Source organism: Strix uralensis, chromosome 1 (genome assembly GCF_047716275.1).
Source record: "Strix uralensis isolate ZFMK-TIS-50842 chromosome 1, bStrUra1, whole genome shotgun sequence".
Lineage (NCBI taxonomy): Eukaryota > Metazoa > Chordata > Aves > Strigiformes > Strigidae > Strix > Strix uralensis.
In genome coordinates this window covers 26,001,762-26,019,235 of record NC_133972.1, presented here as the reverse complement: position 1 = coordinate 26,019,235, position 17,474 = coordinate 26,001,762, and the positions used below count along the sequence as shown (strand labels likewise).

Sequence of the window (17,474 nt, the reverse complement as noted above, 5' to 3'; positions counted from 1 at the left end):
ACAACCCGCAGCGCCTGCACGTCTCCTGTCGACGCCTGCTGCCCACCGAGCCAGGGGTGACAGTCCAGGCGATGACAAGCGGCTGGGGTCGGACCCCCAAGCCCACGCTCACCCACGAGGCTGTGGCATAGCCTCCCGCGGGGTGTTTTCCCAGAGCGTGGCTGGCTTGGCCTGGCTCCTCGGCCACGCTGGGAGCAGACACGGTCCCCCGGCCTCTGGGCGGATCAAAGTCCCGGAGGTCAGGAGGCCGCTTCAGCGGGCCCTTCCCTAGCACCGGGGCTCCCCTGCACCACCAACCCTCGGCCGGGGTCCCCCGCACCAGTCCTGGCGGCCGGTCCCCGGCGGCCGGTCCCCAGCGCCTCCCCTCAGCGCCCCGCTCCCGCCCCGGGGGCAGCTACAGGCGGGCCCCCCACCGGACCCGCCTCTCCACCCGGGGCCGGGCGCCGAGCACCCTCCCCCCGGCGCGGAGGCGCGGGGCTGCCGGCGGCGCCGGGGCCACACAAAGCGGTGGGCGGCGGCGCCTTTCCCGCCGCCCGTGAGGCGGCAGCCGCCCTCTGCCTCCGCCGGGCTCGGGGCTGGCCGGCAGGCGCGGGGTGGCCCCGCGGCGCCGACGACGATGGAGCCGCCGCCGGCGGTGGTGCCGCCGCCTCAGGAACAGCCGCCGCGCCCTCGCTCCCACACGGTCACCACCACCAGCAGTTCCTTCACCGCCAACCTGTCAGCCAGCTCCAGCACCCTCGCCTACGACCGGGAGTTCCTGCGGACCCTGCCCGGGCTCCTCATGGTGACCGAGATCGTGAGTGACCCCAGGGGGCGGCCCTGGCGGAGCCGGGCCAGGCTGGGGGGCGGCGGCTGGGGGGGGCCTCGGCCCGGCAGCAGGTTTTCGGGTCACGGCTGTGGAAAGTTTCCGCTGCAGTTTGGAGGTTGGACTGGCCCCCCCCACACTCACCGCATCACCTGGAGCGGCTTCGGAAGCCTCGGGGCGGCTTCGCGGGGTCCGTACCGGGGGCAGGTGAAGCGGCGGGAAGGGAAGCGGGGGGGGGGGGTTGCACAGCGCTCCCGCCCCGAGGGTGAGTGTGGACCAATGCAGAAGTAATGCAGAGCACATGCAGTCTGTAGTGTCCCGCAGCGTTTGTGGTATCACCAGCTCTCGTAGCGGAAAAATGAGTTTTGGCAAGTTGAGAACTGATTTTTGGAGGCTTTTCCTCAAGTACGTTGGTTATATACGCTTCGTACTTTTATAGCGCACAGATAACCGTGATGTGAGAGTTAATTGGGCAACTTGCCTTCATTTGTAGGTCAATAAAAACCCATTTCCTTATGGTCTTAGTGATTAGATACACCTGTGCAGAGCGGGATATGAACTAACACCTTTTGGTTTTGGTAGTGATTCTATTTTTGCGGGTACTTTGTAAGGTGTAAACGAATTCCCAGACGGCCAGGCAGTATGGGGTTTAGTCACTTGTCTTAGTGGTAGGCAGTGAGCAGCACAACGCTGGGATGCCTCTGCAGGACTGCCTACTGTCAGTGTGTTAAGCAATAGATACGCAGCATCTCCGCTTAGAAATAATACATTTCTTTTAAGTCTGCTCATCTACACTGTTAATAGTTAAGGAACTTAAAAAGCTGGCTGCCCCAACTAATTTTTTGAGTTTCCTGTGTGATGTTTTCATTTTGATGATGCTGAAAGGATTAACTTATCTGTCCAGATCCATTTTCAAGGCTTGAAAACATTGTGCTTCACCAGAGCAGTGGAATGACTTGTTGGTTTTGCTGACTTCAAAGTTAAAATAACCAAGCGAGGCTTCAGGCTAACGTGTGGTGTAGGACCTCTGGCAGTTAACAGTGCTGTCGGAGAGAGGATGCGTGTTGAGATACCAGCTGCTCTGTGGCGAGTAGTGGTGAGGGTGTGAAGTCGGAGCTTGGTACCAGCTGGTACCTTGTATGCCGGCGTGGTTGGGAATTCTGGCAATCTTTAGGAGGTAGGTGTTTGTAGGGGATGCTTCACTGTCAGAGTTGTGGTAGGTCTGTGAATAAAGATGTCTTCGTTTTTGAAAGAAAAGCTGCTTTCTTTTCCGCTCTTTTTCAGTTACTAATTACAACAGAATTATGAACTTTTCTTGTACTTTATCTGAAGAGTGATCGCACTGTAGATTGTTACAGAGGTGCTCAAGGCTTTTCCCAAGCCCTGCTGGAATGTTGTATATTGAGCTTGGCTGTGAATACTGCATCAGCTGCACTTACATGGAGCTACATGGCCACAGGGCACGGACAGGCTCTTGCTTACTCTTTGCTGGAAGTGTGATTTCTAGTTTGTGTTGACAGGTGATGATATTTGTGTAGCTTACCTTTCTAAACAAAGTGATGATGTTTTTTAGGGGACTTTGTTTCCTATTAGACATTCCTGACTCCTGGAGTAATTATAAAATGATTCTTCAGCCATCATTTTATAATGCTTGAGTCCATTAATACTGACATTTAGAGACAGCTTTGGTTTAAGTTTTGTAAGTACTTGATAACACATTTACCAGCTTCAGAAAGAACCTCAATGCTACCTGACTTTGAAGGCTAGTGTAGAGTTGTGTCTGTGCTACAGGCTTCCATGTATGTATTTTTATTGATCAACTGTGTGAAGATAGGCAGTTCCTGGCCAACCCAAAGGAGACTACAGAAGGATCTAATGTAGATGAACTTACACTGGTTTGTGATGACATATTTGAGAGAATGGAGGACAGTTTTAATGCAAAGTTGAAAGCAATAAGGCAGGTCTTACAGAAGTAGAGTATTGCTAGATACTGCCTTTGAAGAAATACTTGTGGTTCTTAACCCCACATTTTTAAAGCATGTAGAGTAGCTGTGAAATTAAAGGAAAAGAAAAACATGTTAGTGAATACATTGATATGGAATTAGCTGAAATAAAACCAGTTATTAAAATCAAATAAGTGAGTTTATATGCGTGTGTGGTTGGTTTTGGTCAAACCTTTTCCACCCATTCTGTATGTTCTTTTTTTTTTTTTTTTTCAAGAGAAATGTGCTTTAAGAGAGCATGACTAGCTTTACACAAGATCTCTATTTCAAAATTGGCTCTGCATGTTCAGCAGTAATAGTTATGTACCCTAAATCAGTCAGTTCCTTCCTGTTGTGATCATCCTTTACATGTAAAAGTTTGGCTTGCCTGCACAGATTGGCTCTTCAGGATATTTCTGACCCTCAGTACTCATCGCCCAGCTCACAGCACGATCCTCCTGCTAAGGATTTGCAAACCTGTAAATGGGACCAGCTCATATGTGTGTCTGTGTTTCAGGCTCAGGAGTTTGCAGCCTGATCATTTTCAGTCTAAGCACCAAGCTCTGAAGTACAGCAGCTGTGGTAAGAGCATACCTTTGCTTCGGCTGCCCCTGCTCTGGAGACACTTGCGAGACGGACAGGGGAGAGGACTGTTTTTAGCAGTATCTGTTTATCATTGCAGCTACTTGTCTGTCAGACCCTGTGTTCATTAGGGTACTATGTTAAAGCTAAGCTAGGGGTGTTAAACAACAGTGCTAAATGTTCTGAGAGTTTGCGCTGTGGGACTGCATAAATATTTGATTATTGCTGCTGTCAGTCAGCGATGTGCATGCAGCGAGAGGAGTGCAGTCTGTGACTCCGGGCTCTGAAACTGGAGCGTTCTTCTCTGTACAGGCAAAGGGCAAATCTGTGTTATTCTTCAACCAGAGAGAATGGAAAAGCACAAAGTTACCACATAAATCTTTCAGTCACTTAAATGAAGGATCTCGATCAGGTTTTGCTCTTACCTCTCTAATTGGGGTGCTGTGAAGATGAATTGACTGCTGTGTGGATTTCCATGTGCGCTGGTAACCAGCCTACTTCTGCACTGAGGCTGTGGTTTAATAACACAGTAAATTCAGCTTAACGGCTCCTACTAAGAGATTCTTTGCAATGCTGCAAAATGTTGGTCTGCTATTAACTCAGTCTGCTGTTTCCAGCTTGTTCAGAATGAGTTAGCTTTATAAAGATGTTTTTTATGATGGCTCAAGCATTATCTGTCCTTTACATAGCTGCTTTAAAGCCAGCATAAATCTGGGATGAGGTTGACTGTGCATATTCAGCAGTAATGGAGTCATGTACCAAGACCTGGTTCAACTTAATTTTGTAATGCTGTTTGGTCTAGCACTGCACACATCTAGTATGAACAAACACAGAACTGTAGCCTGAAGTGTAGGCTAAATTACCTGGCACTGACAGATTTCCATTGCCTTCTACATCTGCCCCCATGACCAGAGAGCGTGTGAGGTATCCTGCCACTCACTGGGAAAGAACTGGCGTCAGTTTATTTTCAGTGCAAAGAGCAAAATAGAAAATGCCATTGGATTTCTGAGAGGCCTTTGGGAACTGGCATGAAACACAGCTTTGGTGTGTGGAAGCTTATCCAGATTGCTTATATACAGAAGTAATGATGCTCGCTGAGCAGTGCGGGGGCTTCTGACTCAGGAGAGTTGGATTCACTAGCCTTAGTTGGCCAGTGACTACTGACGGTGGATTTATCTGCATCTCTCTAACTGCTCTGAATGACTTCTCTGTCCATGGAATATGGATACAAATCTTTGTAAGGCACACTGAGATCTGTTGGTGAAAAGTAGTATATAAGACAATAAGCGGTGTTACATAGTCTTTAATTCAGATGTCGATCACTGCAGTAAAAATACATCCTATGGAAGATAGGGGATACTTATTCCTATAGTGTAAACACCCCCACCCCCCGAGGATTTATAGTGTCAAAAGAAACAAGTACAGCAATTTCCAGAGATGTCTTTTGAGTGTTTCCTTTCTGGACAATGATGGCCCAGAAAGACAATATATTTGTCTTCCTGGGAATTTCATGGCCAAGATAAATGATGGCTAGTGATACCTTCGCAGAGCTTTAAATCACCTTCTCAAGTCAAGTATTATGGATCACTTTGGAGAAGTGGAGAGTTTGGTCGTTGCTATGGATGTGATTGTAAAAATATTTACTTTCTAGCACGATGACATTGATTCCTTCAGATTGTTGCTTCACACCAGTGTGTTGCTAGATACAGTCTCCTGTAAAACTTGCCTTGCTAATTTTAAGGCTTGTGATGGCTATTTGTCCTTAACAAAAACAAATACTACCTAGCTTGGAAAGGTTTGGAAGGTTGTTACACTGCTGCTGCAAGTGAGATCTTGTGATGGTGTAAATTTTAATAAATTGTGGTTATAGTTGCATTTCTTCATGATGTTCTACTCAGATTATTCTTTGAATGAAATTCCCAGAATAAGTACTTGAAATAGAAGACTTCATAGGAGGTTATTTATGTTATTTGCACCACATAAAATTATGGTTCAAATTTACATTTCTGGACAATAAAAATAATTTTGATCACTGTTTCATTATTTTTCAAATGTAAGACCTTTGAAGGCCTAATTCAGAAAAGAAATCTTGTTGAATTTGTTCTAGTAGAGCGGTGAGCCTCAGCATATTAAATAGGTATTGAAAGTTATGTCAGATTTAAGATACTGAGGTTACCAAAACCAGAACAACTGGACATGTCCAAATTTTTTCAGTAGGCTTCCCCCCCCCCCCCCTTTTTTTTTTTCCGGAGAGATGCATCAAAATCTTCTATAGATATTCAGGTTTTGAATTAAGTTAGCAATAAAATCGTATAAATGTGAAGAATAGCAGAAGTAATACAATGGGACCATCTACTGTGAAAAAGCTAAAAGACAAAAAATGTACTTATTTTTTAAAGCTCTCCTTGCATTTAGCTTTTTCTTTTAGTCATGACCTCTCTGACTGCAGTTCAGAATTTTGTGTATAGATCCCATGCTCCTCTTGCATGCCCAGTTCTTGAAATAGCACTCAGAAACACAGAGGGAATTTCATAAAACCCCTTTCCTCACCTGAGTAGCAGGAAGACTTTCTGTTCTATCAGGAGCAGCAGAGATTTTTTTCTTTTTGTTTTCCTTTTATAATGCAGTTTTTAATCCAGTCACAGTGTGTCTGCTTGCATGTAGTTGACAACACTGAGGCACCTTCTGATGTGTTGAACAAGTGCTTTGCCTAGAGAAGGTGTACATAAGCATGGTCTTAAAATGATTCACTTTGAATTACTGAGTGAAAAAAAAGTATCCTGTACTAGTCAGTCACTTCATCCAGTAGCTTCATCTTCCTGTGCATGAATAAGAAAACACACAATATAAAGTCTAAGCTTTCTCCTTTACTCTTGATCAGACAGAAGTCTTGCTGACGTTAGGTTTCAGTTCTCCCTTTTTCAGGTGCTGTTGTTCCATGCTAACCCGTAGTGTAACTGTCCTTAGTGTGGTGGATACACACATCTATATGTTTTCCATCTTCCTCTAGGATCATATCATTGTTTAAAGTTTTGTTTCCTTAAAGGTCTTTAGTTTCCTGGACAAGACCAGGGTGTTTCCTCGGGAAGAGAGAACTGTTTGGGTGGCACACAAGAAAACAGAAGTTTTGGGAAGTCTTGTCTGGAACGTGCTCCAAGTGCAGATAGTAACAGTACTAGAACTGACATGGTAAGAGGCTGAAAATGCCTCTCAAATTGAATGCAGATATTTTACAAAAGGTCAGAAATGCGAAGTATTCTCAATACCTCAAGGTTAAGGTGGAATATGTCATTATCTCTTCATGAGAAGAATGCATTAAAGACATACTTAAATATCAGCTTTGCCTTTATATATATATGTATAAAAATGTATGTATTTTTTTAGCTTAGTTTTTCTTTCAGATAGAGTACATATTGAAACAACATGATATTTCTGCCCTTGTTCCTGTTTCAATTCCACAGAAGTAGTAGAAGGTGTGTCCTTGCAGAGAGGATGAAGCCCTCTTTTCTGGGGTCGAGTAGCAAATAGATTTTAGTGTTCATTAGACCTTTGGCAAGGTAGTTCTGTTCATGTGGCCTGAGCTGGTTCCCGTAGAAGCTGCTGGCACTGATTCACCTGTCTCTGAAAGAAGTGGCTCAGGTATAAGACTGGTAAAACACCAGTGAAGGAGGGACTGAGTAAGAAAAGAATCAAGTCACTGCTTTCAGTCGGAGCTGGATCTGGTCCAGGGAGGGCTTGGCGTTAAGCTTAAGTTAGTGAACTGAAAGAGGCTGGGGTCTTCGTTCTGTATTCACTAATACTGGATTGAGGCTTTACCAGATCACTTCACTACAGAGACTTGGATCAGTCCTGGGCATGACTCCATTTTTGCCAAATCAGAGCACAATATTGAGTGTTTACACTGTTCATTTTTGCAAGGTATGGGTGTGCAGATGTTGCTGATGCAACCACAAGTTTGTCAAGACAAAAATCTTCAAAGCAAAACAAAACCAGTTTCAACAAATCGGTGTCATTAGAGGGATGCTGTCCCAGCAGTTTGTTCTGGTACAATGAGAGATGCACTAAAATCAGATTTAGAACTGAGGCAAACTAAGCAAGCATGGTAATAATTATCAAGATGTTGTCAGTCTTGAGATATATCATAATATAGTTACAAAGAATAACTATATTGAAAAATCCTAGGTAGGACTGGAAAGAGGCCATGTAGGGAAGGCAGCCCGTCTGATCATACTCTGGTAATGGCTGTTTGTGTTTAGCTGATGGCCTGATGTGCAAAACTTGAAAGGAAACCTGTCAAGAACCTCTGCTTCATACCTGGAAACAACATTGGTTTGTATCATCATCTTCAAATGTGACTATGTCCAGGCCTGGATTTAAATATATTCAAGGTAACACTGTTTCACACAGAATTAAATAATTTAACCTGGAAGCTGTACAGCCACTAATAGGGTTCCTTTTTTTTTTTTTCCCCTTTGTATGTGTGTATAGTGATTACATGAAAGAGTCCCTTTAATATGTATTTTAGCAGCATTTGCTCTCTTCATTCAACAGTAGTGCTATTCCCAAGGCTGCAGCTCCTGCAGCAGGTAATAGCTGAATATGGCAGCGCAGTTTTGATAGAAATATGAGGAACTGTAGGAGAAACTTAAAAATGGAGACATGGAGAGTGTTGCAGGCAGGAATTAAGCATTGAGGGGCAGGGGAACAGGCAAGAAAACCTCCAACAAAAGGAAAGCCTCTGCAATGTGTCTTTAGAATGACACTTCAACTGATAAATTCAGCCTTGGTTGTCTCCAACTGGAGACAGCCACTGTAGGGCAGACTCTGACGAGGATCAGGTGAGGGGAGAGTGAGTTCGTGGTTGGATGCCTGTTGCTACTGCTGTAGATTGGAAAGCATAAACAAATACACAATTGTCCTTCACAGGCTCAGAGCACAACTGTGATACATGTTGGGGAGGATGGTGCTTTTATTCAGTCCTTAGAGGGGAAAAAAACTACCAAAAATGACAGCATCTGCATTGATTTGATTTGATTTTAATTTCTAAACCATGATGTACCTTGGTATCAGTAACATCATATGCTGTTTCAAAGAGCTAGCATGTGTATAGGCACATACAAAACTATTAAAAAAATATTATTATAGCTGAAGGCCTTGGAAATTAAGAAGCATCAGAATTGACGTTTACCCTGGCAGTGTTGGTTTGGATTGTGTGCAGGTGCTGGAATCCAGTCAAAACCTGCGTGATCACATTATTTTTTATCAAGAAACTTCTGTCACAGTGATTGCACAGGAGAGTGTTTCTGGGAGCGACTGGGATATAGTGCATACAGCACTGGAGGAAGACCTGAGTAAGGAAAGGGACTTTCGCAGAGAGAGGATGGTCTCCTGGCTAATTGCTTCTCTGGAAAATTTGATTTTTATCTTCTGCTTGCACCACAGTGTTCCTATGGGATGCTAGATAAGGCAGGTAAGCCTTACGTTTCAGTGTGCTCGCTTTTCTCCTTGTTTTCTGGATCCCCAGCTTTGGGTCTGAGATGCCAAAGAAATGATTATTTGCAGTTGTAGCTGGAGTCAGTAGGAGCTATGTTCTGAAGAGGCAAAATGCAATGCCCTATTAAGTGCTGTGGGAAAAAAGAGCTTTCCAGTGGAATTTGGCAAGAATTTTGACCTTAATTTTAGTGCACTGTCTGTAAAATCCGGATACCATACTTCCTTATCTCACAGAGATGTATTTAATAATTTAGTAATGACCTGTGACATAATTCAGGTAACAAAGTACTCTTAAAGAGCCCAAGTAGACACAAACCTCCGGGCTAGGAGCAAGTCTGCAGGCCACATAATTAAACAAGGAGAAAGCAAAATAGTGGAAGGCATTAGTTCTGAAGAAGGCTCTCCCTTCTGTTGCTGCATGCAGGTGGTGTTGTGGAGAAGGGGAAAGTACGTGGTCAGGTAATTACAGACTATACCATAATGTATATCTAACTAATGAAGAACTTATTTCCAGCAGTGTTGCATACTTAATTGAAAGTATCTCAACATATGTTTGTGCCTGTCTCTTGTCTACTTTTCTGTCTCTTTGTCCCAAGTCCTAATTTTCTAACTCCTTCAGTTGTGGGGTTTGGGGTTTTTTGTCCCTTCATTCCTTCAAGACTTCTTCCCAGCAGCTCAGGGCAACTTGCTGAAGGCCTGCTTTGCATCATCTTCATCCAGTCTGCTCTTCTTCAGACTTGACACAGATAATCAACATAGAAGATGCAGCTCCCACCGTAAGAATCTGGCAAAATGGGGTCTTAGGAGAGGCGGTGTGAGGCAACTCAAAGAACAGGCTCTGCTCGATATGAGACATCCATTTTTAATGGTTTCATAAAGCTGTAGGTAGATAAAACTATGAAAAATACTGTAGTATTTTAGAACAATATTAGAAATACTGATAGTGATACAGTGATTTAGGAGGTTATTGGTGAATATTGTGACATATTTGGTTCTTGCATTGTGGAAGGGACTTTCTTTTAAATAAACAAATGCTTTTGGCTGAGCCCTAATCATAGAGCAGGTTGGACAGACTTGGGTTTTGTCAGACCTACCACAATCTTTTGATGACCTCAATGAATGATTTTTAGAAAAAAGCTGAAAAGTTCTTCAATAGAAGAAGTTTGGCATGCATGGAAAAGCAGGATCTCTATTGAGATTTCTGATTGATATTTTGAAGCCTTGCTGTGAGTATAAGCCATGTTCATTGGACTGTGCAATAGTTACAAGTTATTTACTATTGTGTATTGCTAGTTGACCTCCAAGATGAAAATATTTCTCCTTCCCTGTGGTGTTACTAAGATATAGCATAGTATAAATGAATACATTATTAGCATTCTTCTTTTTCTTCTCCTAATGCACAGGAATTTGGCTAATGACAGAGTCTGGGTGTCAGGTAAAATTCATACTGGACAGAAGGACAGTTGTCATTGGGAAACTACTATATTTAGTTTTGGAAAACCACAATACTTATTTTACTCTTTTGAGTAGATTCTTGCATTAATGGGACTGAACTTTAAAAGGCAGTGTGTAAGAGGAAAGGACGGACCTACTTGAAGAGATGGCTTCTCTTGTGGTGTGTTTTCTGTTTGAATTATGACCTCCATCTGAAAATGTATAAAACCAGTTTTGAACATACAGCACAAGCCTACAGAACTATAACTGAATGATGAGACTTACCAAGAGTGGAATAATGATAAACAACATTTTATGCTAGTAACTAAATCTTCATTGTTCTGTTTGGTATATTTAAAGAATTTTCCCTGTTCATCTTCTCAGCAAAAAGGGGAGGAAACTTAGCCAGAAGAATGAGGTTTCCAAACATTTTGTTCAAACTTGGGGTTTCTTTCTAGACTTTGCAATCATGAAACATGACCAGACACTTGTACAAAGAACTTGACAGTCTCTTTATGCAGTAACCTATCTAGCAAATGTTTGCCTGGAGTAAGCAAGTCAAGATAATGTGTTAAAGGTGAGATGGGGTCTCTTAGAAAGTGTTTTACCAGGTCAAGTTAAAATTAAACAGAGTACACAGCAATAAATGAGATGGAATTCTCTAAGGTTGGTTACATCTAATTTTCACTTTCTTATTAAGCTGAACAGTGGAATGCAAGACTCGGAAAACACGGAGAAAAAAAACAAACAAAAAAAACCAAACAAAAAAACCCCCACCCAAAACAATCCAACCCACCCCACCCCACAATATGTCTGAAGTAATTTTCACTTTAAAAAATTAGATTTATTTCAACATGCCTCTTCAGTTTAGGTCTTGGTTTTAAAAAATGGTAGAGAAGTGCATTTTAAAAGAACACTTAATTTTGACTTGTGGTGGCTGCTGTTTCTGTAAGATTACATAGACAATGTACACAAACAAGATGACCCTGAGAAGAGATGCACATAGAGGCCAGATGAGTTGATGGGAGTGAAATCAGATTAAGATCTAACATACACAAATAATATTGTTATGAAAAGAAGGTTAAAATGATGGATGCTATTAAAACCTGTTGCAGATTTCCCTTTGACTTCAGTCATCCCAACATAGCCGCACATGAAATGAGAAGAACGTGAAAGCCTGCCTACTGTGAAAGCTGTATGCGCTAATTGGCTCTTATATTGGTTGCCAGGCTCTTAAAGATCAGCAGCTCCTTTCCGATAGTCATTTCCTCTCCACTTGTTAGCATTGCTGAAGGGGTGGCTCTGTTGTTCCTTCCCCTCAGTGCTGAAGAAAAGCGTATGCCCAGAAACTTTCCTCACTTGTTTCTTTTGCCAACTCCATGGGTTAGTCTAATAAAAGAGATCACCTCCCGTAAGACCTTTCCTCTCCAATACCCCTGGTGCGGAGTACTTACTGTCAAATTAGACTGAGATTAGGAGGAGCCTAATTAACACTTTCTACCTTTTTTGTGTTGACCTACTGTGCTAAAATTGACTTTGGGAAAACGAAAGGCATAGTTAATCTACTTGTTACCGAGATTCCTCCCAAAATTCTTACAAAGCACTGTTGTGCTACCAGTTTGTTTACCTGTTTCATATGCGCAGTTTGTTTGGCTTGAACAGAGTTGCTGATAGATGATAAAAGGGGAAGCTGTGCAGATCCATTCCTCAGACATGCCCTTTTATAACCCAGATGTTTAATTTACATATTTCTTTAAAGCTCCCTGTAGTCATGTGTCCCACAGTACAAGGAGATATCTTATTTCGTGATGAAGCATTGGTCATTTTGTTACAGCCACATCACCATAACCTCATGTTACTATTAAATCCTAGGTGTCAAAACAGCTCAACATCACAAATGTCAACCTAAACATACTTCTTCAGTCCAACAAATGAGTGTGCCCCATAGCTTTCCTGCCTTATCGCTGGATTATCAAACAACGTATACCTTCTCCTGTATCAAAGGCAAATCACTGTGCAGGCTGTGTTCTTCCTTTTCCCTTTGTGTGAACTAGGAAAGCTCCCAGCTAGTGATGTCTTTCAGGGGCCTAATTCCTTTCTGCTTTCTTGGTTTTATTTGCTAAGACCTGTAATATTGTTGGTAGTAGGAGATTACATTACATGCCTCTGTGTGCACAGCTCATGATAGTGGGACGGGTTTTCAATGTGTGTGGATTTCAGCATTTTGATATAGCAATAGTTGGTAGCTTGAACAAAGGGGTACCTGCAAAATACAGCTTTTGGAGTAAGATTTTTTTTTTTTTTTTCAGTTCTCTAAAGAATTTCTCCTCTTTCATTTGAATTGTCCCTCTTTGATTTGAAACTAGTAATATCATGCTTTGGGGGAAAAAGGTACTAAATATCTCTTCACACAGACTTTTTAAACAAAAGGCTACCATATCACTATACAGGCTTACAGCTTTCCCTTCCCCTCTCAGTGGGAAAACAGGAACTTCTGAGCAGGAGGTAAATAGCCGAAATACTCAACAAAGAGTATTTGAACAAAGACTGGTAACACCTCTTTATTATATCTGCACTATTGTCATTCTAGGGAAGAAAATACTGGGCAGAAGAAAGCTGTGATCCAAATCTGCGGAAAGAGAAAGGGGAAAAGGTGTGGAAGTTAGCTAAGTAAATATAATTTAGTTGGTTGTGTATATTGGGGTGGTATAATAGAAACAGAACTACAGGAAAAGGCTTGGGTTTTTCAGAAGAACCACTTGGGTGGGAAGGGAGCCTGCTGCCAGCACAGAGCATGCCCTCAGCCTGTAACCCCTCAACTCCTTGGCTTTTGTTACCTTGCCTAGAGCTCTCCTCCTTATAAGTTTGGTGTGTGTGCTGCATCGCTTGCTGCTAATAAATTGCAGGTCAGATGCAGATAGCCTTTGACAAAGTCAGTTGTGGCATTTTTGGATATTGGTACTGCCGGCTGCCTGTCGGGTCAGGTCATGGTCGCCTCCACTGAACCAACAGCTGACCCACTCACAGTTCCCGTCACCTTAAACCAAGATGAACTGTGACCCAAGTACTGCAGAGGCTGCTGACTGGTAAGCAGTTGCAAATTTGGCGCTGAAGGCTGCCAAGGTGTCTGCCCTCTAGTAATCTGCCTTACTGATCTGCCAGTGGTTGATGGTGTAGTAGCCTTGTCCTGTCTTCTCACAATTTAGTCTATGCCTATGCATGAGACTGTGCCCTGAGACAAAGCCAGTGTCCTGATCTGCTGACTCAGGTTCTGTAATACAGGGGATAGCGGGAGGTTGGATGGGATGGAGAGCAAGCAGTGCTGATATTTTAGATCAATATTTTGATCTCATGCTGAGGAGATTTGCCTGAATTTTAGAACAAAATTCTAGCCTGTGCTAGGACTGTGGGTACACTTTGCTAGATATGTTTGGGGGTTGTACCAGTTTTCAGTCTAACAACATGCTTCTCTCCCAGAGGAAGGTGCTATGCCTGCAGAGGAGTGAGAAGGAGAATGATTGAGGAATACCTTTCCACTGTGAGGTGTAACTGCTCTAAACACTTATCTTTCAGGCATGGGAGATCCACTAATCCATAGTAATTGTGTAGTTTGCAGCAGTTCTGATGTCTGTGAACTGTATTGGAAAATCAGATTTAGAGAAAGAAATGGAATTGACTATGCTTGAAACCCCAAACTCTATTACCTGTATTGTGGGGACAGTGAAGCGTTAAGTGCATGCAGTTAGAGCAGCAGCTAAGAAGGACTTGTTCCTGCTTGTTTCCTGACTTTTCTGTGTTTATGTATCACAGGAGGCAAATACAGAAGTTCTGATTTCAGGCTGGTAGCTCTTAAATGCAGACAGCTAAAAAGGTCTCCATACCTTGCTGTTCACTGCAGTTTACAACTTAGCATACGGTGATACCCCAAACCAGTGATTTGTTTACTTCGGATACACTGGCCAGTCGAGTGCAGTAATTCAGGAGCAGCTTTGTATGCAGTCACCCTTGCAGGACAGCAACCTCTGGCAGAAAACCAGAGCAGATATCAGAGGGACATTAAATCATTTCTGCTCACGTACTTAAATCTGAATAAGCCAATGTCTTCAGGCCCTGAAAGTTGGGGCTTTTTTTTCTTGATTGGAGACTTTTTTTTTCCTTGCACTAGAAAGCTGACATTTGTAGCCAGTTGTTCTGTTCTTTGTTTACACAAGGCCCATTGAAGCAGTTGGAGAACATTATACCCTGCTTCACACACAGGCATATATACTTAATTTATGACTTTGGTAGTTTGAATTTCAAGTGTCAGGTATCCCATGGAGCTTTTTACTTTGTTCTCTTATGCTGCATGCACCACTTGAGTATTTATTATGGAGAGCAGACAGGCTGTGGGAAGTCTTTCAGGCTTGTGGGCTTTTTTTCTTCAGAACCTTAAAGTTATGGAGCACAGTAAAAAGGACTTCTCTAAAAGCATGACTGATCTGCAGTATCTTTTTACACGATTGTCCAATTAATTTTTTTTCCTTTGGCATTAATATTTTTACTTGCATATAATTCTTCATCTTAAAGTTGCTTTTGTACCCTAAACTTCTCTGCAAACATTAATTGTGGGACAGTGGTAACAACTCTTAAACAGATCTCTATTGAAAACTTAATTCTGGATTTGCTCTGTTTTTGTTTCCTTCAAAGTAAACTCTTTCCGCTACTACAATGAAAAGAAAAAAGATAAAGGAAAAAAAGGAGGGGGGGAAAAAAAGAACATAGCTTGTTGTCAGAAGCAATGTTAGTATTGGTGATTACCTCCTTGTTCAGTTGTGTCTTGTCAACAATTTTAAATATGGCTCTTAGTACAAAGTTATCTTTGATATATCTATGACAGATGGAGATTTCAGAAAAGGACATGCCTGGAAAATGACTTCAGACATATTCAGATGAGAAGTGGGGCTGAGGTTTTTCAACAATGAGAGTAGTAGGCACTATGGCAGCTTATTTAGAGACAAGATGAATCTTATCATTGCAATGTCTATGCCAAGACATCATCTCTTTCCAAAAAGCATGTTGCAGGTTGAAATCTTTATATCATTGCCCACATGGCCATAATGGTCCTTTCTGACTGTGAAGTCTGTGAGCACAAATGCCTCCAGAAAAGCATATGCAAATGTTAAATATTTATAGGCATGCTGTTCTATGTTGTTAATGCAAAATGTATTCAGAAAGAAGCAATTTTGCCAGAGAAGGAAAAAGATTTTTCTATGAGATACTTCTACAATGTGTGGATCAGTCTTTGAAAAATCCTTAATCCTTACCTAAAAACATGGCTAACAACAGTTCTTGCGGTTGGACTTTTATATTTGAGACTCAGTAAAGAAATAGTCAAGAGGTACAATAAGCATCTAAATAGGCAGACAACAACAGATCTGGATGCAGACTTATTTTGTCGTGTCTTCTGTTTGCCAGGTAAGAGGAACTGTTTCAACTTTTGGTGACTAGAGGATTTTGTCTCACAGCAAAAAAAAAATTTTGTATTGTACAACACCAATTTCTGTGGTGTTCAGCTGGAAATTAAAAGATACTTCTATTCTAAACATTTAACTTTTTTTTTTTGAATGAGCAGTTAACATTTTCCTCATGTTTAAATGGATGTAGAATGCAGCAATAGGCATTCTTAGCAGATGCTCTCTTTGATTTTTCCATTGCATCGTATCTGGCTTTTATGACTCTATATCTTAACTACAGGGCAAAATAAAAGTTATTCCCCAAAAAGTAATAAGCTTTCTATTTTAATGTAAGAGCTAAGATTTGTGAAACAATGCTGTGTGTCCCCTAATTATAGGCATCTCTATTTACATGGCCTAACAGGAAGGTGGAGATGTAAAAATAGCAACAAAGAGCCAGTGACATTATTAATAAAGCAGCTGTATACAGCATTGTTCTCTTGAAGAACATAGACACCATTTAAACAAAGTGGACTACATAAATAATCAGTCATAATTCATAAGTAACCATTGTTAGGAATTCTCGTTTAAAAATAGCTCACCTTATTAATGGCAGAATGTGGGAGTGTGTATTTTATGCGGACACATGCACCAAATGTTAAATGTAACTTGCACAAATCATTGCCATTTATTGAGAAGCTGGTATTTTTCTACCCTCAGGAACTGTATCCCTTCAGGGAAGATAGGAAAAAGGAAGATAGAGTGCTATAAAACTTCTTCCAAAGTAAGAGTTTATATGTAGATAAAGAGGCAAGATCAAAGTAGAAGAATGCTTTTCACTCATATGAGTTTATTAGAACAAAAGAGTAAACCCTTCCTACTGTCATGTTCCATTAAGAAACAATGGTAGTTGTAGTAATAAAAATAATAATAAACAGCCACATTGGGGAAGATGCATTCAGACAAATATGACCCTGTATCTTTTGAACTCAGAATCTACTTCTGAGCTTTTCCAGTTTAAATAATAAAAAGAGATTACTGACAGAGATTACTGAAGCTAATAGTCTTTTTTCCTAATTTTTCTGTGTAACAGAAATAATTTCCTCACAATGTATTTCCCAAAAGTATGAAAACAAGCATGTATTCAGTGTACACAGCACGTTAACCTTGCGCACTCACAGTTTGTATGTGTGCTTTATAAAGGAGAAACTGTATTTGGTATATTGTAGTCTTAACCTCCAGAAATATGTCTCTACTACTTGACTTGAAAGCTTGTGGCCCTTCTCAGAAAAACTTCCATATGTTTGTGAACCAGGTACTACATTTGTAGAAACAAAAAGTGGTATGTTAAGCTTGTCAACTGCCCCACCCAAAAAATGCCCACCCAAAACCCCTAAACCCTAAAGTGGGAGGGGACAGACCCTATCGCACAGTTGAACTGCAGCTGCACTCCTGAAACCCTTTGTTTCTTGAAAAGAGAGACGAAATTCATCATCATTTGAAATTCTTGTTAAATGTGAGGAATCTTCTTCCTTTGTCCAATTCTCGGCTTCAAATCTCAGTAAGAATTCAAAAAGCCTGCCAGTATGGGGTTTGTTTTGTTTTTTTAATTTAAATTGCTGCATAGACTCTGCAAGCCCTCTTCAGTCCTTCCACCAAGTAGTTGATGTTCCCTATTAATATGAGCTCTCAAATCTGCACATAATTTTGTAGTATGAAGATCTTTTAAAATTGAAATCATATGGC

General features: G+C 41.7%; 1 protein-coding gene across 1 annotated transcript in view; it reads left to right on the top strand.

The window, feature by feature from the left end:
- CMTM8 (CKLF like MARVEL transmembrane domain containing 8) overlaps positions 1-17,474 on the top strand; it is a 35,967-nt gene continuing 18,493 nt past the window's right edge. The window contains exon 1 of the mRNA XM_074891736.1: positions 1-796. Within this exon, the coding sequence (XP_074747837.1) occupies positions 617-796 (180 nt within the window). The 5' untranslated portion in view covers positions 1-616. The remainder of the gene's footprint in view (positions 797-17,474) is intronic.